Genomic DNA, 26,183 nt, shown 5'->3' on the forward strand with positions numbered 1-26,183 from the left:
TGGAGTTGATACACAGATCTTTTCAGTGTTCCCCATTGCTCTTATGGTGGAAACATCTATGGAAATGATTGTAAAGGCTCAGTGACATTGTTCAACTCGTGTTTAAAACTCTTGTCAGATACTCTAAAAAAAAAGAAAAGAAAAAAACAGCCACATGGTGATTGCAAAAACATGATTGCCTTCAAGTTTTAAGAGCCTTAGTTTAGAGTTTGGTTTGTTGTATTGTATGAAGAGTGCCTTTGACTAAGAGTAGTAAGATACCTCTTACCTCTGGTGTTGTCTGGGCAACAAATTTGAAAATATGGGTATTATCTTGAGAGTTTTATCCTAGCATTTTACAGATTAACAGGAGACAGAATGTTGTGTTACTCTAGGTAACAGGCTTTTTGTTTTGTAACTTTTTAAGTGTTCGTTTTCTCCCTTTTGACACTTGGGATTAATTACGATTTATATTGTAATTAGATCAAGCCCTTAGAGAAAACAAAAAAACACAAATAGGTCCTCTGAATGGTATAATCATTTTTTCTTATGCCCATGTATTTTTAAAATAAAGTTATATAAATTAAAGCTATTATTTAAGAGCTTAAAAATGCAAGTAGAATAAGCACTGAAGATTTCACATTACTTAGGTTGCAATAGTTAATGCATTAACCACCTGGGAAAGAGAATAGTAAAGACTTCCTAGATGAAAACAATGGTACATAAGGGAAGTTTGTATGTATTTCAGTTTTCCCTCATTCTTCAATTCTTGGGTAATAAAAAGATTAAAAAACAAAACAAATGCAACTATTACTTAAAGCTGATGGAGCAATTTATGGATGATGATACTTCATAGTGAAACCTTGGTGTTGTCTTGTTCACAGAGAACTTTCGTCTGTATATCTTAAGCCTGTAAAGTAAACATTACCACCCCTAGTTTTAGAGTAAAGAAACTAGGGCTGGGACAGATTAAGGTTTGCCTGTGAACAAAGTAGTTAGTATCTAGATTTTCTGATATCACAGTCACTGCCATTTTTTCATGCCACTTACTTTAGGTATTTTTCAGATTTGTGGAAAAGAACATAGAGGATCATCTCTAATCCAATATTTTCATTTTCTCAGTGAAAAAACTAAGGCGCATAGTGGGTGTTAATTTAGATTGTCAGATATTAAGACCAGAGGGTAGATTTTTGTGCCAGGCTCTCTTTTAGGATAGAAAGAAATACACACACACACACACACACGTACGTATATGTATATACACACAAACATACATCTGTGTGTATATGCATATATGCATATATACATACATGCATACACACATACACATATATATCAACTCTTTAGAATAACTTTATAAATTAGGTATAATGTCACAAATTGAATAATTTCAAAATTCACACCTAATGGTGACACCAGGATTCAAACCTAGCCTATTAATTTCAAGTCCAGGGTTTTAAACTGCCCATTCTATTGCTTTAAATTAAGTGACTGTTATCTTAAAGTGGACTAAATGAATTTATCAGGATATTTAGATTAGATGAGAATACTTTCTCTAATGTTCCTGAATCTGAGAAGCACAGCTCTTGGGTTATTTCCTAGGGTTTTATTAACCCTTTTACAGATAAAGTTAAGTGACTTGGCCAAAGTCTCAGTTTATTAAGTGACCATGTTAGAACTAGAATTTATGTACTCTGGTTTCTAGCCCACTGCTTTTGGCATCAGTTCAAATGATTTACCTATGATGAAATTTTGTCAGCAGCAAAAGCATGTCTACATCCTTCATCACATTGTCAGGTCTCTTCTGGAATACAGTTACATCAGCATGTTGAGTTTCCAGTGTTCGGTATATACCTTATGAATGTATACATAGTAATGGAAGTAACTAATGGATACAAGAGTCATCTGTTACTTTTTCATTTTAAATCTTCCATCTCAGTGAAAGTGTAAAGAAATGCAACAAATTTTCCTCAGGGCCTTTGTGCAAACATTTTTTTTTCTTTCTTTTTTAATAGAAAAGTCCCTTCTGACTCCATATGGAGTAGAAAACTAGCTTAATTTATTGAATGCTGCTCAATCTAATTTAGAATAATTTTTAAATTCCTAAATGCTTGGGTATAGAGAGCTTGCTCCCTAGAGTCTTGTTTTTTAACAGTGGAGCCTAGAGGATTAAATTGAGCTGAACTGAATTGATTGGCATTTTGACACTGCGGACCATGAAAAGAAATGGAATTTGTCCAACTTTTAAAAACAGTCACAGAAAGAACCATTTCCTTAAATGTGTCCCATTTTGCAAAGATTTTTTTCTTAAAAAACCAAGAGGCATTTTCTAGCACTTTATCAATTTCCTATATTACAGTTCAAAGTGAGAGTTTAACTTTGAAAGGCTTTTGTAAAGGCCTGGATGGAGGCATTAACATGGTATCCTTACCTGAATAGGCACTAATAGAGGTCTTTTGAGGACTGTGCACTTTGGGGAAATCACTATAGGAGCCTTTTTATAAAAGACAAGCATATTTAAGAAATTGATATCTATGAAATGTATTGCTAGCATGTTAAAATGCAAGAGACAGGTTAGAGTTGAATAAGATATATTTCCTGCTGAATTCTTTTCCAGACAGAGATGATTACCATGTCATCATTTTTCTTAAAGGGCATTATTTAGTGTTGACTTCAATAAAATCCCACCTCTGAGTGTCATGAAAAGAACTGGTCTTACCTTAACATTGCTGTTCTAAAGTGCTGCTGCCTTTTTTTTTTTTAAATCATAGGAGGAGACTGTCATAAGTTATAGCCTGGAAGAAGTTTCAAACTGGCAAGTTTGCCAGATATTTTAAGCAGTTTATTTTGGGGTGTATCAGCAGATTTTTTTTCTTACATTGCCATTTGGGTGCCTGCTGACACAGCCTGAATAAATCTTTCAGATATTTTCCTTCCTAGAGATGGATGAAGATAATGAAACTCCAAGATCTGGACCTTCCATTAACTCTTCACTTACCATCTGGTGATATTCTATTACCTGATCTCTAGGAAACATATATTTCTTTACAGCATGAGTTTGCAATGTTTGGGTCTTTCAGTGTCTTAGCAACTAAGTTTAAGTTTTATGGAAAGATTGATTAACAAAAGAGTGATTCTGATTTCTGTCATACAAACACACCCATATATACATGTACACATATGCACACATGTAGTTTTTTTAAAGATTATTGTTTTGTTTTATTTAATTTATTTATTTTTATTTTTTTTGTAGTGCCAGGGATTGAACCAAGGGCCTTGTACATGTGAGGCAAGCACTCTACCATCTGAGCTATATCCCCAGCTAATTTAGATTATTTCTCAACTAATATTTTGAAAATTGCCAAATTTTCCCACAGAAAAAGAGACTGAACCTTTATATAAAACAAAGATTTTTTTTCTTGATTGCAGAATTTTTAGTCTTAAAGTGACTCATTTCTAATTGGTTAGTGAAGACTTTTTTTAAAAAAATGTTAATTTCTGAACAGGCATAATAGTGATTCTATTTCCTGGGGAGACTGAGGCAGGAGAATTCCAAGTTCAAGGGTAGCCGGAGTAACTTAGACCCTTTCTCAAAAAAATAAAAAGGGCTGGGGATGTGTCTTTGTGGTAAAGTGCTCCTGGGTTCAATCCCTAGTACACACACACACACTTTTGGCTTTTGGGTTCCTAAAGCAGCTTCATTGATATTTATTTTAGTCAAGTATTCAGAAATGCTAAAATTACTGATGCCTGAAAATATTTGCTCTAGCATCATGAGACTGGAAGTGCAAGAGATAAGAGAGCTAATTATTGAGTACCTGCACTGTGCCCACCCTTTTTGTATGCCACTACATTGCATGCAGGAGAGAGAGAAGAGTCTCATTTTACAAAGAGCTGGTTGCTGGTCAGATGAAAGGCACTGCTCAGTGAGTTTGAAGAAACATAGTAAAGACTTAAGCCTGTAAAGGCATCAGAGAATACCTTTTGGTGGTAACAGTTCTAAATCAGGAGTCATAAAACCTGGGTTCTTGTCCAAGTGACCTCATTTATTAAACTGCCTGGACCCTGAATGTTTCCATGTCTGAAAAGTGAGGATATAATCTCTAGCCTGCCTTCTCAGCTATGGTTACAGGATGGAATCACCAGCCCAGGAGAGAGGGAGCTTTGAAAATATTGATATTTAAATCCCATCCTCAAATAGAAAGTTTGGTTTGGTTCAATTGGACCCTATTAGGCCTTCTAAAAATAAAATTATGTGAATGATCCAGAAATACATGTCTGTTGTGAAAAATTCAAATATACATAAGTATATGGGGCCACAGAGGCTCCCTACATTACCCTCTCAGAGATAAAATAAAATCCCGTCCTCAAAAAATTCTGATTTGTTCTAAGGTTCAGTCTGGGCATAGCTATTTTTTAAAATGTCCACAAGTAATTCATTTGTGCAGCTACAATCTCTATGAGGGATGACAAGAAAAGTCCTCTTTATCCATTAAGCCTCAAGTTTACAATTATATACAAGACAATGGTACCTAATGGGTTAAATTTATTTCCAAGGGTTATCTACAGAGTAAGATAGCATTTTCTTTTTTCCCCACCATAATTTCAACGTTTAGTTAAAAATTTATCTCTGAATTTCTCCCAGCTCATAGAAAGCCATTGATAAGTATTTGTTTCATTTATGAATGTATAGCTTTTAAAATTTTTAAGATTATTCCAAAAAAATTGATTTGTTTGAGCTACAATGAATGCATGGAGCTGGCGAAGAAGCAGGACTTTTCTGTAGAAACACTGCCCCTTACAGAAAAGTGAGCCTTTCTCACACATCCCCGGCTTGCTACAATCCTGCACCCAAGCAGCAGTGTGTTGGGGCGGCTACTTGTAGGGCAGGCCCTGAGGCGCACGCTGCGGGATCCACGTGGGTGCAGTGACCTCCGGGGAGGGGCGCCGGCCAGGCCGACCCTCCCGGCTCTCTCAGGGCCCTCCCACCATCCGCCCCGCCTTCGCCCAGGGGCCCCGCCCCGGACGCGGGTGGAGGCAGGTTGCTGGCTGAGCCCAGCAGCCTAGACTCCACAGCCGAGCCCCAGGGCTTCGGCGGCGGCCTCCAAGCAACCTGGTGGGCCCAGCTCAGCCGCTTGGAGCCAGCTTTTCTGGCTCGGCGGAGTCCAACTCAAGCCCAGTGGAGGGGACACCATGCAGAGCTGTGCGCCTTGAGTCGGTCCCATGACCCTGAGCACTTTGGTCCACGAGAGTAAGGCGCCCCCAGCCTGCACCTGCAGCCTCTGTGGCCCCGACATGATCCCTTATTTCTCCGCCAACGCGGTCATCTCGCAAAACGCCATCAACCAGCTGTGAGTCCGACGCGCGCCCTTGCGCCGCCGCGAACGCTCGGAAAGTTTGCTTTTCAGCCGCTGCTTTCCCCAGCATTCTGGGGAGCGAACTAACTAGGGAGGGCGAAAGCACAGCCTGAGTGCTCGGAGGTCTTGCGCATCCGGGAGTTGAGCGACGGGTGGAAGTGTTGGGTTACTCTTGGAGACAATAGTGTCCCGGAATGGGGTTGGGTGAAAGAATCCTTTGGGAGAATTTTGTAGAACTTTGAGGGAAGCTGAAAGTGGGGTAGTCCCAAAGAAGTCTGTGGTGACCGAGTGACAGCCTAGCCGTAAGGCACCTGGTAGTTGGGGATAAGGAGGTGGTAGAGTCGGAATAACCGGCCGGAAACTCAGGGACTTGCTCAGTCCAGTTGGTGACAAACCTCCCGTAGTGGCCGGTTTTGTTTGTTTAAAGTAAATTTGTGCGAGACTAAGTTTCTGCTACAGATGGTCCACACACAAAAAAAGGCAGTTCATTCTTTGACCCCAGTGGTTGTACATTAGAATTCTTTTAGAAAACTAGTTTTCGGTAGTTTGGCTGTTTTTCTTTTATTGCCCTTTTTACTAGTACGTGCTAATAACTGGGGAAGAGGATTACTCAAGCCTGGATGCGTTCTTTGACTCACCGAAGTTCAGGATTCATGTGCATCTTTAAACCGTCACTGGTTGGTTCCTCTGAGAGGTGTGTGTGTGTGTGTGTGTGTGTGTACACGTACGTGCTCACGCACGGTACTTGGGATTGAACCCAGCCGTGCACCCCCACTGACCTGCCCTTCTTTATTTTTATTTTGAGACTGGGTCCTAAAACTTGCCCAGGTTGGCCTTGAACTTTCGATGCTCCTGCCTCAGCCTCCCCAGTCACTGGGATTCTTTGCAGGTGTGCGCTGCCACCCTGGCTGTTTTTGAAGTCTCTAGAGTTGTCATTCCCTTCCGTTGTGGTTTAGCTATTTGTGGGAACTGACAGTGTGTGCTAATGCTTGCGGTTAATTTCAGCTCACAGTTATAAAGCTCAAAGTAGAGGAACACCACCTATTCAAGTTACATCCTTAAACCAGTAGAGTGGTTTAAGGTTACTTTAGATAGCAGCACTTTGGTCAGCGTTAGTGTATTGGCACTCCAGAGTGTCTTCAGAGGAGTCACCTGCTGAGATTTTTCTATGCTCCCAGCACTTAAGTGAGGCTACTGTCCCCCTCCTTCCTGAAGGACTCTTTTTTTTCTTCTTATTGTCCCAACAGAAACTTTCCATTATCCTTCACTCACTAAAAGTCTGTATAATAGCATGTAAAGTGATTTTTAGATATCTTACACCTAATTTATTATTTTAATTATCTGTCTTGTCCTCCCAAATAAATTCATTTGAATTTCAGCTTTTTTCCTGATGCCCCCCCCAAAATTAGCATATGCAAAAGGAAAAAAGTGATTTTTTTACTGCCTTCTGTACAATAAAATAAATCTCATTTTTCCTTTAAAAGGGGTGGGAGTGGGGTGAAAGAGAAGGAAAGGAGTGAATAACCAATCTCAAAGAAATCTGTTAACAATACTTTTTTTAAAAAATTTTTTTAATATTTATTTTTTAGTTTTCGGCGGACACAACATCTTTGTTTGTATGTGGTGCTGAGGATCGAACCCGGGCTGCACGCATGCCAGGCGAGCGGGCTACCGCTTGAGCCACATCCCCAGCCCCTGTTAACAATACTTTTTAAAGTTTTTTTTTTTTTTTTTTTTTTTTTTTTTTAAAGTTCCAGGCATGGTGGTGCTGGCCTGTAATCCCAACTACAGCTACTCAGGAGGCTAAGGCAGGATGATCGCAAAGTTCAAGGCCAGCATAGGCAATTTAGCAAGACCTTGTCTTGAAATGAAATAAAAAGAGCTGGGATGTAGCTCAGTGGAAGAGCATTCTCCTGTGTTCGGTCCCTAATATGGCAAATAAGTAAATAAATTTTAAAAAGTAGTGGAAACATCCCAGGTGTCCAAGGATGGCCGAATGGGTGAATAAAATATGATATATACATATAATGGAATATTATTCAGCTTTATAAAAAAGGAAATTCTGATACATGTTACAACAGGAATGAACTTTGAAGGCATTATTCTAAGTGAAATAAACCAGACACAAAAGGACAGACAGTGTATAATTCCATTCATATATGTTACCTAGAATAGTCAAATTCAGAGACAAGAAAATAGAATGGTGGTTTTGGAGCTAATGGAGAGGGTATAAGTACAAAGTTTCATTTGGGGAAGATGAAAAAATTTGGGGGTAAATAGTGGCAGTGGTAGCACATTGTGAAAGTACTTAATGCCATAGACTATGTGATTAAAGTAATAAATCTCATGAATATTTATTGACAGTTAAAAAAGTGTGTGTGTGTGTGTGTGTGTGTTTGGTTCGGTTCTAGGGATTGAACCCAGGGCCTCATGCATGCTAGTGTTTCAGAATATTTTTGTCTTTTGGGGGGCTGCTTCTTGCTATGAAATTCATTTTGAAACTATTTATTAGTATAACTTTAGATGTCATGTTTATATGACATTTATAGTGTTGCCCAGGTCATCATCATTAAAAAAATTATTAGGGCCAAGCAATGTGGTTCATACCCCAAATCCCAGGGACTTAGGAGGCTAAAGCAGGAGGATTACAAATTCAAGGCCAGCCTCAGCAATTCAGGGGATGTGGCTCAATGTAAAACACCCCAGGTTTCAATTCTTAGTACAAAAAAAAGAAAAAGAAAAAAAAATCTTGGAACTTGCCAGTCACAGTGGCTTACACCTATAATCACCTGGAAGTTGGGGAGGATCACAAGTTCATCAGCCAGAGCAACAGAGTAAGACCCAGTGTCAAAAAGAAAAAAAAATCTCAGAAGTTGGGCACTTGAGACACTGATTTGTTACCTTGTGTTTTTCATCCTTGACCTAAAGTAATTGTATTTATTTATTTGTTTTCGTAAGTGAATTTGACTTCCTACCTGTACGTTTGTGCTTTCTAAGTAAGCTCAATAATAGAGAAGCATATTGAGATAGTTTTGCAAAATATTCCCTTTCATGTTGTTTTGTTTTAGTAATAATACTAGTGCTCTTTCAGTTTAATTTTGTAGTTGTCCAAGTAAATTCACAAGTGCTCTTCTCCAAATTTAAGCTTGCACAGAATTACCTGGAGGGCTTGTTAAAACACAAATTGCTGCCTGCAGCCCCCAGAGTTTCTGATTCTGCAATTTGGGTATGGATAGAGACTTGTTCCTAGATATTGTTCATGATGCTGGTCTGGGGACCACTACCCTTTTAAAGTATTCCTCTGAGGTAGATTGGGCAAGTCATCATCCACATTTTATAGGGCAATTAACTAGAGAAATCATAATGATGAAGTAATTTGCACAGAGCTACATGGCTTACTATTGGTAGAACTGAAACTAGAACCAGCATTTTCCCTTCTCAGTATCCTGAACTCTTACATGCTGTGCTTAAAGTCCTAATATGTGTATCTTTGTGTATGTGTATCTCTGTGTCTTTATGTATGAATGTGTGTGTGTGTTTCTTTGTGTGTTACTCGGGAGGGAACCCATGGCTTCGTTTGTGCTAGGCAAATGCTTTACCACTGAGGTATAATCTCAGCCCCTTGAACATTTTTTTTTTTATAAATTTCTAGCAGTGGAATTTCTTCATTCAATATTATGTATATGTTAAAATTTTGACGAATACTGCCATATTGCTCTTTAAAAAGTCTTTGCCAATTTGTTTTACTAGCTATATATAAGAGTGTACCTTAGCCTGGTGCAATGGCACACACCTCTGGTCCCAGCAATTTAGGAGCCTGGGGCAGGAGGATCACAAGTTCAAGGCCAGCCTCAGCAATTGAGCAAGGTCCTAGGTAACTTAGCCAGACCCTGCTTAAAATAAAAAAAGGCTGCAACAACTCCTGAGGCTGAAGCAGGAGGATCAGGAGTTCAAAGCCAGCCTCATCAGATTAGCGAGGTACTTAGCAACTCAGCGAGAGTCTCTAAATAAAATATAAAAAAGGGCTGGGGATGTAGCTCAGTAGTTAAGCGCCCCCTGGATATTCAGTCTTTCCCTATATCTTTATCAACTCTAGTAATAGTAATAACAATATTAACTAGCATCTAATTTTTTACTGAGCTCTTATTCTCTGAGAGATACTGTTTTGAGCACTATGCATATTATCTCATTCTCCTGTCTTAGTAATCTTATGAGTTTAATATCCTCAATTACAGGTGAGAGACACAGAGATGTTAAGTAACCTATAAATTTAAAATTATATAGCCAGTATGCAAACATAGTCTAACTCTAGAGCCCCTATTCTTTTTTTAATATTTATTTTTTTAGTTATAGGTGGACACAATATCTTTATTTTTATGTGGTGCTGAGGATCGAACCCAGTACTTCATGCATGGTAGGCGAGAGCCACAACTTGAGCCACAATTCCAGCCCAGAATCCCTATTCTTAAATACTTCATTTATAATTCCCTTATTACTATTGAGGTTTAGCATTTCTTTATATTATTATTGGTCTTTTTTCATTTTTAATCTGTGATTTGCATGTTTTTTGTACTTCTGATCACTTTTGTATTGGTATTTTTCTTCTTCCTTCCTTTGGATTAAATCCAGGGCCTCATGTATGCTAGGCAAGTGCTCTACCACTGAGATAGATGCACTCCCTTGTTATCTTTTTTATATTCTTTGTATATTGTGAATACAAGACAAAAATACTTTTCCTGTCTTATTGCTTGCCTTTTTTTAATATTTATTTTTTAGTTGTAGTTGGACACAATACCTTTATTTATTTTATGTGGTACTAAGGATCGAACCAAGGGCCGCGCACATGCTAGGCGAGCCCTCTACTGCTGAGCCACAACCACAGCCCCTATTGCTTGCCTTTTAAAAAAATTTTTTTTTAGTTGTAGATACAATACCTTTTTTTTAATGTATTTATTTTTACGTGATGCTGAGGATCAACCCCAGTGCCTCACTCATGCTAGGCAAGCTCTCTAGCATTGAATTACAACCCTAGCCGCTTATTGCTTGCATTTTAATCTAGCATTTCATATAAAAGTTTTAAATTTTTGTATAGTCAAATCTGTTAGTATTTTAGCTTATGGTTTCAGAGTTTTGTATCTTGCTTTAAAAAAATCCTTATCCACTCCCAGGATTATGAATGTAGTATTATATATTTTTTCAATTACATTTAAATTTTTAAATATTTGCTCTTTAAAACATCTGTAAATTATTTTTGTTTATACTATTAGGTACGAATTGAACTTAACATTTTTTTCCAAAATAGTTTGTAAGTTATTCAAATACCATGTATTTTAATCTATTTTTACTTCACTAATTTTAAATACCACATATATTATATATTAAATTCTTATAAATGTTGCTATGGCACATGACCATAATCAGAGGGATTCCAAAGGTAGGAGAAGGATCACAAGGTTGAGGCTAGCTGGAGCACTTTAGCAAGACCCTATCTCATAAAAGGGCTGGAGATGTAGCTCAGTGGTAGAGCACCCCTCGGTTAAATTTCCAATATCCTTTTCCCTGTTAAAAAAAAGAAAAAAAATTCTTTTAGATATTTGGTATCTGCTTTTGTATCCTCAAATTATGTTGCTGATTTTTTCTGTTTATATACCAATACCACACTGGGCTTAGTGGTGCATATCTGTAATACCAGTGACTCAGGAGGGTACTAATTCCAGGCCAACCTCAGTAACTTAACAAGCAACTTAGGGAGACCCTCACTCAAAAAATAAAAAGGACTGGGGATATAGCTCTGTGGTAGAGTGCCAGTTGTTCAGTCCCACTACTAAACAGACAAACAGCAATATAATGCCATTTTTACTTACAGATTTAGTAGATATTTTGATACCTTTTAATGGCAAGAGCTACATCATTGTTGTTGTTGTTGTTTTAATGTCTTAGCTATTTTTATTTTCTAGGTAAGTCTTAGAATCAGCTTGACTTTTAAAAATCCTATTGAAATTTTGATTGATATTTTACTGAATGCATTTTGGAAAGAATTAACAGCTTTATGAAATGAGCCTTCCCACTGAGAAACATGGTGTGTATTTTATTCATTGCTTTTTCAATGTCCTTCGTTTAACTTTTTCTAGTTTTCCTCACATGGTAGGAAATACATTCTGTATTCGGTATATTCATGGACATTTTCATTTTATAAAGTTTTTGTGGTTAGGGTTAGGGTTAGGGAATGATTCATACCATTTTCTAATTAAGCCATTGCCAATGTGGCTTTTCACATTTGCTTTTTTATCAGACCACCTTGCTGAGCTCTTACCTGACTATAAATCATATACATATTTTTTTTCTTTCTTTCTTTTCTTTTTTTTTTTTTGTGTGTGTGGTGCTAGGATTGAACCCAAGGCCTTCATGCATACCAGTCAAGCGCTCTATCAAATGAGCTTTGTCTTGTTCTCCATTGTAAAAGGAATGTTTTTATGTTTTGTAAATAAGTATACTTCATGCTAGAGATCATTTGTCAAGTTGAGGGCATTTTATACCGTTGCTAATCTACAAAGATTTTAAATTCGATATAGTTTTTGGATTTCATTAAATACTCCTGACATTTATTAAAATAAAATTTTTCCCTTTTCTAGTAACGTTCTGACATATTGAGTTGCTAAAGTTGAATCATGAGCTACACTCTCTTTGTATTTATTTAATATCCCGCTAGATTTGGTTTACTAATATTTAATGTTTTGCATTTGTCTCAAATATTTGTTGACTCTTTAGTGCTTTCTTTGTCTACCTTATGTCTAATTTATAGAATGAGTAGTTTTTCCTTTTTTCTGTACTCTAAAACAGTTGTTTAGCAGGATTACCTGTATTTTAAAGCCTAGAACCAATTTGTTTTTCAAGTGTGAAAATATAATGAAAAATTTTCCTCTCTATTTTAAAAATTTCTTTGTTCTCATTGAATAAATGTAACTATTATCCATGATGCTATTAAAATTTAGGTCTCTCGGGGCTGGGGTGGTGGCTCAGTGGTAGAGTGCTCGCCTAGCATGCATGAGGCACTGGGTTCGATCCTTGGCACCACATAAAAACAAACTAATGTATCCACCTAAAGCTAAAGATACATAAATAAATAAATATTAAAAAAAATAAAATTTAGGTCTTTTACTGAAATGGGCAAATATAATTAGAGTAATAGGTAATTCAGGAATTTAAACCAGGCATTTATTTATGGTTTACGGGCTCTACCCACCCCTAGATGGAGAGAGACTAATATTTAAAAGAGGCATTAGGGGCTGGGGTGTAGCTCTGTGGTAAAGTGAGTGCTTAGCATGTACAAGGCCCTCGATTCAATCAAAATAAAAGAGGCATGAGATATTTCTCTGATTTTAAATTAATACTGTTTTTGTGATTATTTCTGATCCTTAGAGAATATAGCCTTAAAAAGTAGTATGAATCTTCTGGATGTTATGGCCTCAAAGGTTAAATGTACCTTTATACCTACTTTCAGGATATAAAGGTACATTTGTGTTTTCATTATTAATGATAAGTTTCTATGGTTTTATCCATACTTGTGCTCCTTTCAAGTCAATAGAGCAGAAATGGAAACAAGTGGGGAGAGCTGTCACCTTTGGCCTTCTTGAAATTATGCTTAACTAGGTTAACTGAAGAGTAAATCTGCACAATGAAGATGAACAGGAATGGTGAGGTAGTGATGTGCTCCAGTCAAGATTTCTTTTCGATAAATCTATAGTGGCTTTCCCCCTCCTAAACTATTGCTATTCAGCTTATTTTTAAATTTTTTTAGTTGTAGATGGACACAATACCTTTTATTTTATTTATTAATTTTTATGTGGTGCTGAGGATTGAACCCAGTGCCTCACACATGGTAGGCGAGTGCTCTACCACTGAGCCACAACCCCCGCCTCTGCTATTCAGCTTTTTCACTTGTGCTTACTTCTGAAATTGGACAATTTTTCTAAACTTACACTGAGAAACCACTGCCCAAAGCCACATGATTAAAGTTGTTGGTCTGTTTCAAAAGAGCTATTGGACCTTGGAAGTAATTGAGGGACTCAAACTTTTACAGATCATTTTGCGCACACCTTTTTTTGGGTCTTTCCTGTAAAATTGCATTATTTAGTTACCATGTGTTAAACTGCCTTAGGGCTAAAGAAGATTGATATAATTTCTGAACTTATCACATAGTTTCTGAATTTCTAAAGTGAAAACAGAAAATTCATATCCTAACTAGTTTCAAATAGGATTAGAGATAGCTTTGTATTGTTGAATGAAGCAGGATGTTGCTCTCACTAATTTAGTTATGTTTAACTTGAAGAAATATGCTAAGAATCAAGGCCTTTTTAGGTGTTCCAATGATTTGAAAAGGACATAGCCAATGATTTTGTAAATAAATTGCGAGCCTTATACACAAAGGGCAAATTTAGGACCATCTCCCTTTTGCATGTTGTGTGAATTTAACAAATTTTGTTTTTTGTATTAATTTGTTTTTAGAAGGGCTATAACCCTTCTTTTGTATTCATTATATCTGATAAAGCAACAAAATCTAGAGACTTGATCACTCTCAAAGAGAAACGTTAGTATTAACCAATTCTAGAGTTTTAAATTTTTATTTTTTTAGTTTTTTGGGCAGTACTAGGGATTTAAAGGAGGGATGCTCTACCACTGAGATACAACCCCAGACCTTTTTATTTTTATTTTGAAATAGAGTGTCACTAAATTGCCCAGATTGGCCTTGAACTTTGATCTTCCTGCCTCATCCTCTGGCATTACTGGAATTATGGGCATGCACCAGCACATTCAATTTGTAAGCTTTTTAAAATATTCTAACAGTTTAGGTATCTAGGCAGAGAAGAAATACAGTTGTATTATTTTTTAAATAAGAGCTAAATGGTCCAGATTGTTGCTTATGTTGCAGATAACATCTGCCTCATTTCAAGGGACTGTGGAGATCAAATAAGATGTTTCATAAGAAAGATTAATAAAATTTTTTAATGTGATTGTTACTTTTATCATCTGCACTTAATATTTATTATTCAAGATTCACATCGTTATTCATGATCCATAATAGGGTATTTCAAGCCTATACCACAGACAACTTTATCTTTTTGCAATGTTAAGCATTCTTCATCATCCCAGCAAAAGGTTGGTCAAGTTTATGAGCTCAGCATCTTGTCTGTGCATCTCTGTGTTATTCTCCGAATTTTGTATAGTAAAAGCCAGTTGATCTCCATGAAAGCTAAATCAATGAGAGCTAAATCACTTTTCTTAACTGATTTTAAGTAATTATACTTAGAGAGCTCTTAAGAGAAATGTTATTTTTTCAGGACCCTCTTCTGTCCTGTGTGTCCCCTTAAACTAATGTGTTTCTCTGAATGGTGATTTTTATCCAGTTTTCATAAACATTGAAATTTTTAATTTCCTATAATTATATAATCTTAATTTTTGTGGAGACCTTTAGTTTGAGAACTTTTTGATGGGGGGATGTGAATTCTCAATGTAAACTTTCTAAGAGATGAGTGAAATAATAGCTTTAAACAATGAGTGAAACTGAACCTCTTTGAAATCCTTTTGATCAGGTGATTTAGGTATATTTCATTTGATCAGCTTCACCCCAGTAAAAAAATATCACACTTAATTCCTAAAATATCCCATTCCTTGAACATCCTCATTTTCTGTCCCCCACCTCCTTCCCTAGTACTGGGGATTATACCAGTGTTTCTCTACTATTGAGCTATATTTCCAGGCCTTTATTTGTAAATTTGAGATAGAATCTCACTAAATTACAGAAGGTAGCCTCAAACTTGTGATCACCCTGTCTCAACTGCTCTAGTCACTGGGATTATAGGCAAGCACTACCACACCCCACAAAACATTTTCTTTAAAAACTTTTAAAAGGTCTCTTGGGTCACATGTTCAGAATAATTATTTGTTGTTTGTCCTTGTTCCTAATAGTAATAATGTGGTATTTGGAATGAAACAGATCTGAGTTACAGAGTTTCACCCCTTCTTAGCTGTGTGGCTTTGAACATATTTGACAACCACTCTAGGACTTAATTTCCTCATCAGTAAAATGGAATTTATAATACTTGTAAGAATTAAATGTAGCCAGGTACAGTGGCTCACACCTGTAATCCCAGCGGCTTGGGAGGCTGAGACAGGAGGATCTCGAGTTCAAAGCCAGCTTCAGTAAAAGCGAGTCGCTAAGCAACTCATTGAGACCCTATCTCTAAATAAAATATAAAAACATCTGGGGAGGGGCCTGGGGTAAAAATAAAGGTGTCCAACTACAACTGAAAAAAAAAATTTTTTAAAAAAATCTGAGGATGTGGCTCAGTGGTTGAGCATTGAGTTCAATCCCCAGTATCCAAAAAAAAAAAAAAAAATGTAATGTAATATTTGTGAAATACTGGCAATAGTGAGCAGTCAATAAATAGTTTTTTTTTTTTACTTTTTTTCTTTATCAACATTAGCCAAATTATAGAATTAGAATACAAAATGGAAATGGTATCTCACCTGATGATAAAAATTGTATAATTTTCATTATTATCATAATTCTACCTGTTTTGTATAAGGGATGGGAGATAAAAAGAAATAATGTACAAGATGTGGTTCCTGCAGTCCAGATGCTTAGTCTATTGAAGAGGTAAGACTTGTCAGTAAAGGATAAATAAGAGTACAATTTCATGCACACTAAGTGCCAGTGAATGGTGCAGTTGATGCTTTCAGAAATCAGAGCACCATAGGGAAGGGGTGGAAAAGTGGAAGTACTGGGATTTGAAATGGGGCAAATTATATTCCATGTATGTATGATTAAGATGTCAAAATGAACCCCACTATTATGTAGAACTGTAATGCACTAATAAAAACATTTAAACAGGGGCTGGGGATGTGGCTCAAGCGGTAGCGCGCTCGCCTGGCATGCGTGCGGCCCAGGTTCGATCCTCAGCACCACATACAAAACAAAGATGTTGTATCCGCCGATAACTAAAAAATAAATATTAAAATTCTCTTTCTCTCTCTCTCTCTCTCACTCTCTCTTTAAAAAAAAAAAAAAAAAATTTTTAAACAGAAAATCGTAAATAAGCCAGTTAAGAAAGGATTTGGAGACTGGGGTTGTGGCTCAGATAGAACGCTTGTCTCGCATGCATGGGACACTGGATTGGATCTTCAGCACCACATAAATAGATAAAATAAAGGTATTGTGCCCATGTACAACCATAAAGAAAAAAGAAAAGGATTTAGGGCTAGGGCTGTAGCTCAGTGATCGAGCAGTTGCCTTATACATGGGAGGCACTGGGTTCTATCCTCAGCACCACATGAAAATGAATAGAATAAAGGTATTGTGACCATCTGCAACTAAATAAAATGTATTTTTTTTTAATATTTATTTATTTTTTTTTAGTTCTTGGCGGACACAACATCTTTGTTTGTATGTGGTGCTGAGGATCGAACCCGGGCCGCACGCATGCCAGGCGAGCGCGCTACCGCTTGAGCCACATCCCCAGCCCCTAAAATGTATTTTTAAAAAAGAAGAAAATGGAAGGATTTATAGCCAGACCAGGGCACAAACCTGTAATTCCAGTAACGGAGGAGGCCGAGGCAGGAGCATTGTGAGTTCAAGGGCAGCCTGGACAATTAGTGAGAACCCATCTTTCTTTCTGAAGGGAGGGGTGGATGAGGAACAGTGCTGGGGAATGCAGCTCAGAGAATGCTCCTGGGTTCTCTTCCTAATACCTCAAAAAAGAAATAGAAAAGGATTTATGGAAGTAGGATTTTCTCTAGGACACTGAGCTTTATTTCTGGCCCTCTTCAATGTCTTGATTTATCTAAGTAGTGGTATAGGATCCTTGTATGGTTTTTAAAAGGGGCTGGGGAGACTATTGTTGCAGATGTTATAGCCATATTATAAAGAGAAAGTTTTCAAGTAATAACTGTTATTAATCATTTATGGCAAGGCAAATCCAAGTTTTTTTTCCTTAGAAAATTGTCATGAGCATGTTTTGGGAATGGGCATAGTTTTTAATCTAATATCCACTGGGTACATAGTATAGTAAGCAGAGTTTGCAGACTTTACATAGCTTTTTTAGGCAGGCTGCCAATTTTGCAAATCTGTTGTTATTGAATCAGTACTGGTGGCTGGGAGAACAATGCAAAATCCCCACAGGCAACATAAGAACTGAAATCATTAAACTATCTGTTAGTAGCTTTATGGTTAAAACACACACACACACACATTCAAGTAATCCAAAGCAAAATCTCATTCTCTGCTTCCTCCAGGTGCTTACCTCTAGATATTATTACATCAGCATCATCTGGTAGGCAAAGTGTTTCCCATGGCACAGAAGGCTTGTATTATTTTTAGTAGAGTGAGCTATAAGGGGAAGGGTGTGCTGATTGCTGTTTTTCCTTGTTCTTACTGGTTTGGTTACCAGTTTAATGGCCTGGTTTGGCATTCTATGTAGGCAATCTGCAGCTCCTCAGTTTCTAAATCAAATATATATTAAAACCATTCTAGTGGATATGGCAGTCCTTTACATTAATAGTGTGCCTGTGATTGTATCAGTTAATAAAATTTAAGAACTATATGTATATGCCATGTTACACTAAGCCCAGATGATACTTTAATATGATATTAAGTTAAAATAAAGTTATTGCAACTACTAAAAATTTTATGTTTATGCCTTAATAACTCTCCTCTGATGAAAGAAATGGCAAAGTGAGACTAGATAAGATAAAATACTTAAAAATACTTATTTATTTCCATTTAGTGGTTCTAACCAAATGAATTTAAACCCATTATAATTGTTTTTCAAAGTTAAAGAAAAACTGAGGACTATTAACTCTCACTGGCTATCTCTAAAGAGGAAAGACCATTGTTTTAAACATACTTTTGTATTGCTTACTTCTTTGAAAGTACTTGCTTTTATATGCTGGAACCCACTTTAGTTCTGGCCACTAGTGTGTTGAGAGCACCTGTGGCTCTCAGTCTCAGTTATGATAATCCACACTCCCAGAATTTTCTTTCTTTATTTTATTGCCATCTTAAATGCTTGGTGAAATTCCCACAAGCTTATATGCCTTGTTTATCAGAAAATCGTTATGTGAAAGTTATGCTTTAAAAAACATATTATCTCAATGGTAATGGCCAAATTATATTATTATATTATGTCCATTTATTAATATGTAACAAGGAATCCCACCACTACGTATAAGTATAATGCACCAATAAAAAGTATGGAAAAAACAAATAGAAAAAAATAAAATAAAGATTAGTCTCTTTGTCAATTAAAATTGAAAAATATTGAGTGTCAATGCTTTTCTTTATGGCAGTCTTATAAATTATTTTGGGAGAAATTTCCAAATGGAAAATCCTTTTGACTTTGGGGAGGGTGGTACTGGCAATTGAAGACAGGGGTACTTTACCACTGAGCCACATCCCCAGCCCTTTTTATTTTAATTTTTTTTAATTTTGAGACAGGGTCTTGCTAAATTGCTGAAGTCCTGATAAATTGCTGAAGCTGGCCTCTAACTTGCCATCCTCCTGTCTCAGCCTCCCACGTCACTGGAATTACAGGTGTACACCACTGTGCCTGTCAAGAATCTTCTTGACTCTTTAAAAACCTGTTTTCCCCCATACATAGTAAAGTTGTTAGTATCTTCAATTCTCTACCACACATACTCATCTTGTCCTGCCCAGAGTGGTGACACAGTCCTGTAATCCAGCAGTTTGGGAGACTGAGGTAGGAGGATTGCAAATTCAAAGCCAGCCTCAGCGAATTAACGAGGCCCTAAGCAAACTAGTGAGACCCTGTCTCAAAAAATAAAAAGGTTTGGGATGTTGCTCAATAGTTAAGCACCACTGGATTCAATCCCAGGTACGGGGGTGGGGGGTGGGGGGTGGAAGGTCCTGGGTGAGGAACTTGGTTTTTTGTTTTGTTTTTGTTTCTTAAAATCAAAATGGTGTAATCAACAAAGCAAAATGCACTGGGTTTTTTTTGGTATGGGGTTTTTTGCTGTTACTGTTTGTTTTGGGTACTGGGAATTTAACCTGGGAATGGTTTGCCACTGAGTTACATCCCCAGCCCTTTTTTAATGTTTTATTTTGGGACAGGGTCTTACCAAGTTGCTTAGGGACTTTCTTAAGTTACTGAGGCTGGCTTCAAACTTGAAATCCTCCTGCCTCAGCTTCCCAAATCACTGGGATTACAGGCGAGCACCACCATACCTGGCAGTTACTTTTAAATAATTGCTGATAAGCATGTTTAATATAGAAAATCCAGAAAATACTGAGTTGTTTCTTCTCCCCTTGGAGAGCATTACTCTTATTCTTATCTTGCAAAATATTTACTGTTAACACTATCAAAGGTTTTTTTCTATGTATGTGTATGCTTTTTAAAATGGGATTGTCCTGTGTCTAATGCTTTGTAACCTCATTTTTTTTTTTCACTTTAGCATATTGTAAACGTCCTGCCATTGTCCTAAAATGCATTTCTTTCATATCCTTTTTACTGGTCATTTGTTTTCTTTCCATCTTTCTTTCTTTTTTTGGTTTGTTTTTTATTTTTTAATATACTTAGTTGTCAACGAACCTTATTTTATTTATTTATTTATATGTAGTACTGAGAATCAAAGCAAGGCAAGCGCTCTACCACAGAGCCCCAGCCCATGGTCATTTGTTTTCCATTGAACTGTTTCACATTCTGTCCTACTGAACATTTTGATTGTGTCCAGTTTTTTGCAGTTATAAACAAAGACTCAGTGAATGTCATTGTGCCTAACTCATTACATGTGTCCTTAAAAAAAAAAAAAAAAAATATCTTGAAGCTCAATACTGGGATTACTAGACCAAAAGATTTATATATTTTTAGGGCTTTTGATACAGATTATTAGCTTGCTTATCAGTTGTATACTGTACTGCCACCAGCAATTTTAGTAATTAATTTATATAATATTACTGAAATTATAAAAAATAAAATCAAGGTAAATACAATTTATCTTCAGTTGATCCTCACTGTTATTATTGTCATTGCTATTTGAGACCCTGTTTAATATTAAGCACTGGTGAAAAATGCTTGATTTATAATCTGTTTGACTAGAACTAAAGGAAAGATGAAATAATAGTATGAAATAATAGATAGTTAAGATGAAGAAGCTAATTATCCCAAGGTGCTTTGAGTATATATGTACTGTTTATGCATTTAGGCTTGCTACTCACATTTTCATATTATTCTAAAATCATCACCATTTTAGGCTTAGAGAACTCTAGAGCCAAAAAAGATAAGCAAACAAACTTACTTTAGTTAAGGTCCTACAGCAAATTAACTCAGACCTTAAACATTTCTTTATCTTCTTCTTGGGACATATTAAGCATTATTGAGATTTTCCATAGTGCTCTGTGGCTAATGAAATTTTAAAAGATTGATCAAAGCTGGGCTGGGTGGTACGTGCCTACAATCCCAGCAACTCCTGAGGCAGAGGCAGGAGGATTGCAAGGCCTGCCTCAGCAATTTATCAGAGCTCTAAGCAACTTAGTGAGACCCTGTCTGAAAATAAAAAACAAAAAATGACTGGGGGTGTGACTCAGTGATAAAGCACCCCTTGATTCAATCCCTAGTGCCACAAAAAAAATAAAATAAATATATAAATTTATTTTTATTTAGAATTGTCTTATCCTATTTAAAATGAACATGTTTTACAGAAATTGAGATGAACTTTTTAGGGAATATGCCATTTAAATTCTAAAATTTTCCATCTTTGGTCCTATGAGAGTTATAGAATAAAAGAAAAGAGTGTGTGTTTTTAAGAGACTCTTAACTTGAATCACCAGCTGATCTAGTCAGTATCCCTAGAGGTCTGTAGCATATTTACCGGAAAGGGGGGGAAAAAAGAAAACAACAGAAATAGCAAGGCAGGATGGAGAAAGGAGGCCATAGTATACTGGCTTCACTATGGTTGATTGCCTGCCTTTCTCTGAAACCAACCAGCTCGTGCTGGCGCTCGCGCTCTCTCTCTCTCTCTCTTTTTTTTTTTTTTTTTTTTTTTTTTTGTGTGTGTGTGATGCTGGGGATTGAACCCAGGGCCTTGTGCATACAAGGCAAGTATTCTACCAGCTGAGTTATATCCCCAGCCCCCAGCCAGCTTTCTTAATGAAGGTATGTGTTTAAATCACAAGCAGAGAGAGTGCTTTAGATGACATTTCACTTTTTATAGTGGCAGCAGTCCTGGACATGCTGCTGAAACAGAGGATGAGTTTACCACCTTCTCTTCAGACCTTATCTGTGCCCACAGTTCATCTCTTTTACTTAGCAAGCCTTTGTTCATTGGAGAGTGGACCTCTGCCTTCTGCCTTTCCAACTGCTGTCAGAAACCAAAGGTGACAGATAAGGCGACCAAAGGTCAAAGTGGATAATGTGGGGTCAATCTGGCTTTAAGGGTCGGGAAACATCTCTGGCCTGCAGAAATACAAACCTGAATTGCAGCCTGGGAAAAACTTAGTTCATCAACTTCAGCCTTTCAGCTCCCAAGAAAAGACACTAGCTGTTTCTGTAGTCAGCAGGAACAGAAATGAAAGGATCTAGAAAGGGTGTGATTTAATTAAATCAGGTCATTGGTGATTTCAAATTTCAGAGAGATGGTTTTTGTGGGAATGTTGCTTTGCTTACTGTGAGATCTCATGTATCAAATCAAAAAACCAAAGGTAAACCACAATCTCAAGGGTTTTAGAATGGAAAGTCAATTAGATGAGATTCAGGTATTTTATTTACTAATATTCCCTTTTGGTCTGTTATTAGAATGTGATGGAGAAAAAAATAGGAAAAGGAAATAACATTTTGTATTTCTTATTAGGGCTTTCACTTTTTAATTAAATCAGCTTTTACTAAGCATTTGGCTAACTTCAGAATTAAAGTACTGCAAATATGTTATCCTCAGCTTGATTAAAAGTCGTCTTTTTTAGTGCCAGTCCTTTAAGTTAGCAGTTGTCCATGCACATTGTCCCTGAAACCATAAACCACTGTCCTGGTCCTCTAGTCTAGTGAAAAGATAGTTAGTAGGACAGGTACATGATATTCATGGCCTTTTTTTATTTTTTATTATTTTATTTTATTTAGTTGTACATGGAAAAATACCTTTATTTTATTTTATTTATTTTTATGTGGTGCTGAGGATCAAACCCAGTGCCTCACACATGCCAGACAAGTGTGCTACCACTGAGCCATAACCCCAGCCCCTTCATGGTCTTTTTAAAACATTAAGAATTTCAAGCATTAAACCACATTCGGTACCCTTCTAAGCACCAGACCCTGTGTGACTGACTATACAGATCACAAGCCCATGAAACTGGTTCTGACTTTGAAGTGTGCAGTTAAATAGAGGCAGACATGATCAGAGTTCTGCTACTTACTCAACTGTCTTTTTTTTTTTTTTTGGTACTGGGATTTAACCCAGGGGTGGTTTACCACTGAAACACATTCCCAACCCCCTTTTATTTTTTATTTTCAGACAGGGTCTCATTAAGTTGTTAAGGGCCTTGCTAAATTGCTGAGGCTGACCTTGAACTTTTGATCCTCCTCCTAAATTGGCTGGGATTACAGGTGTACACCACTTTGCCTAACTCACCTGTGTCTTTCTAAACCTCTGTTTTTTCTATTCTTTTTCTTCCTGTAAAACTTTTCCTGTTCCATTCCATCCTTCTGCAATGTTTGGAGAACCTGCTGCCATATTTGGGAATATGTATAATTCTCTTAGTCCACATGAAAATCTCTGAAATAATGTTTCCTTGTATTTGGCTGGTGGAACAATTAAGATTGGGATATTGTTTTTAGAAAAAAATAATTAATTGATTTAAATAGAAATACATATACCTCATTAAGTTTTAAAAATTCACAACATAACATTTGATTCAAACAATTATACATTTGAGGCAGGATTTCAGTATAATTTTAAATGAATGAGATTGAAATTCAAAGAGATTAATTTACTTGTTCAGGGTTATTTAATTAATGAAAGGGCAATGACCAAAACTCAGATCTTCTAACTTTATATCACATTTTTTTCCTCTGCTTTCTTTGCCTCTAATTAATATCATATCTCTACTTAGTAAGTGATCATTCTTTATTGATCACATACAATGTCCTGGGCACTAGCAATGCATCAATGAACAGAGAAAACCAAGTCACTAGCTCTTAGAACATACATTACAGAGTGCAAATAAATTGTTATAAAATAATCATCTGATGATATAGCTCTAAAAAAATAAAGCAGGAGGAAATGATGGAAAGTAAGCTGAGAAAGAGAGTGCGTGCTACCTTAGAGAAAATGGAAACTGATAAATGTTATTTGAGTTACAAACTGAAGTCTGCGTATTTGGTGTGAATGTACAGATCAATTTTTAGGTATAACAAATAATCTAATATGAGGCTACTGCTTTGTGGACATAATAGCAGTAGGTGAGGATTGTTATCTGTTAGTAAATATCAGTCACTTTGGTAACTTTATACTTTTAATTTAAGCTACTTTCCCAGGTAGCATAGATTACAAAATCCTAAAATAAGTAAAGCTGTAAATCTAATCATTACCTTTCATGCGGAATCACTTATTACATAAAGCAGTGCTTAATATATTGGTGATGTTATATTTCTCTTACTGTTAGAAAATAAGTACTATAATTAAACAGCAAGCATTAGGTAGCTTTTTTTTCTTTTTTGTTTTTGACAGGGGTGGGGCTACTGGGGATAGAACCTGTGCCTCCCACATACTAGGCAAGTGCTGTACTACTGGGTAGATATTAACATTTCTAGAGCATCCAAGGGGTTCAGAAAATGTAAAACTTCATTTGTTGGTCAGATTTAATCTTAATGAATTTCAAAATCTTATCATTTTTTATTGAATTAAACTCCTGCTGTCTAGTACTGTAGAGCTTCAATAAGTGAACTTTCACTTAATGCTTAGAAATCTTTATATAAAAATGTTTATTGGGGGCTGGGGCTGTAGCTCAGTGGTAGAGCGCTTTCCTTGTAGGTGTGAGGCCTTGGGTTTGATCCTCAGCACCACATAAAGAGAGAGAGAGAGAGAGAGAGATTTTGTCCTTCTAAAAAAAAAAAAAATGTTTATTGTAGATGGGGAGAGAAGGTGGCAGCATGAGGGATAGATAAACTTCATAGAATTGTCTGTTGTGTGCTTTAAAATAACAGAGTCCAAAGTATTAATAGAAAAACTTTAGAAACTTCCAAATCTTATCTATTTGTGTTTCCTCTGGTTTCAAAATTAAATCCAAGCATAAATCATTCAGTGTTTGCCTCTTGTTAAAGCTAAGCTTTTATGTGCTAAAAAGTGAGAAGCAGTAGTGGAAGGCTGTTAATTCCCAGCTGTCTATGGTTTCTTTGAGCAATTACCAGGTACCTTTAGTTCTTGGTTTTAGGAAATTAATGAGTACACTAAAATGATATGCACAAGTGTTCTATATATAATTAGTACATTAATTTTTCTGGAGAAAAAGGCCATAGCTTTCTTCCAATTCTCAAGACACTATTGACATCCCTTACCACAACCATCTACCATCTCAGCAAAGAGCCTGAATCAGGACTATTTCAGACATTTGAATTAGAGATCAGGAGAATTTTTTTAAGTTTTTTTGAACTTACCAGTGAGATTCATTTATCTTCCCCGCCCCGCTTTCAGTCCTGGGGATTGAACCCAGGGCCTAGCATATGCTAGGCAAATGCTCTACTGGAGAACTACATTTCCAATCCTTCATTTATCCATTTTTTTTTAAGCAATCTTTCATGATTTCCCTATGCTGAAAGAATTTGAACTAATATATTCTCTCTATTAGAAAGAATTGTGCAGATTTTTGAATGTTTTTCCCTCTCAATATTCTCAGAGTGGCTATTCCTAGAACAGTATTTGTTTAAAGGAAACTCAGAATATTGCAGTAAAGCCTGAAAGTTCATGTTTCTCAGCAGATACTCACAACTTGACTAGAATGCTGCTTGCTTGCTTTTTCTTTCTTTTTTTTTTTTTTTTTTGCATGAACTTTTGGCCAGAGAAAAATGCACAACATATTCATATGACACTAGTAAAAACTTTAGGAAAACATCCAACATCTGCTTATCTTTCCTGCAATGGAAATGTTCATAATTGCAATGTGCAGTTTCCTTTGAATGAAGATAAGCAGATTTCTGTTTGCTATACTATGTTTCAGAAGTGTGTTTACTGCATTCTTTAAATGTACTTTTTTTTTTTCTCCTGACTATCAGGAGGTTCTAAAAACATCTGGTTATTACTAGGGTTTTCTTAACTTTCTGTTAAGTACATCTGTATTTTTTCAAGATACTTTCCTCAGTCTCAACTCAGATTCCAGATTTAGGGGCCACATAGGAAATACGTTCATCCATACAGGTTTTCCCCGCATTACCTGCATCACTACCATGGCCTTGATTCACTTCAAAACAATCTTTTTTATAAAATTCAAGTTCCACAAAGGACTTTTTTTTCCTTTTTTTTTTTTTTTTTAATGGGTGGAATAAATATACAAGTCAGCTTTGTCCTTATTCTGTTTTTCTTTGGCTGGATACTGGATCCAGAAAGCTCTTAGCTGGAAGACTGCTGAGGACTCTCCCCCAGTCAGTCCTTGGTGTTTCTGATAGAGGGGTGATTCCCAGGTTGAAAACCTGTTTGTTCCAGTTCCCAGAAAACTAAACTGCTGAACATTTTATCCTGTCAACCTGGGCAGCTCTTTTGTCTCTAACTAAGGTGTAGTAGCAGGCTATCCTGGCAAGTGAGTTACTCTAAAGGTATTTCACTGCTTTGCTTCAGGCACACACCACTATGCCC

At 36.5% G+C, this 26,183-nt stretch overlaps 1 protein-coding gene across 5 annotated transcripts in view; it reads left to right on the plus strand.

Annotated features, from left to right (window-relative positions):
- Ssh2 (slingshot protein phosphatase 2) overlaps positions 1-26,183 on the plus strand; it is a 267,844-nt gene that overhangs the window by 141,876 nt on the left and 99,785 nt on the right. For 2 of the 5 annotated variants that reach the window (XM_071603874.1, XM_071603875.1), the window contains exon 1: positions 5,004-5,330. The exons of 2 other annotated variants lie outside the window; for them this stretch is intronic. In XM_071603874.1, coding sequence (XP_071459975.1) covers positions 5,203-5,330 — 128 coding nt within the window. In that variant the 5' untranslated portion in view covers positions 5,004-5,202. Of the gene's footprint in view, positions 1-5,003; positions 5,331-5,379; positions 6,031-26,183 lie in introns of those variants that run through there. One more of the 5 variants, XM_071603878.1, reaches the window with a different exon arrangement.

The sequence above is a fragment of the Marmota flaviventris genome, chromosome 17 (genome assembly GCF_047511675.1).
Source record: "Marmota flaviventris isolate mMarFla1 chromosome 17, mMarFla1.hap1, whole genome shotgun sequence".
Lineage (NCBI taxonomy): Eukaryota > Metazoa > Chordata > Mammalia > Rodentia > Sciuridae > Marmota > Marmota flaviventris.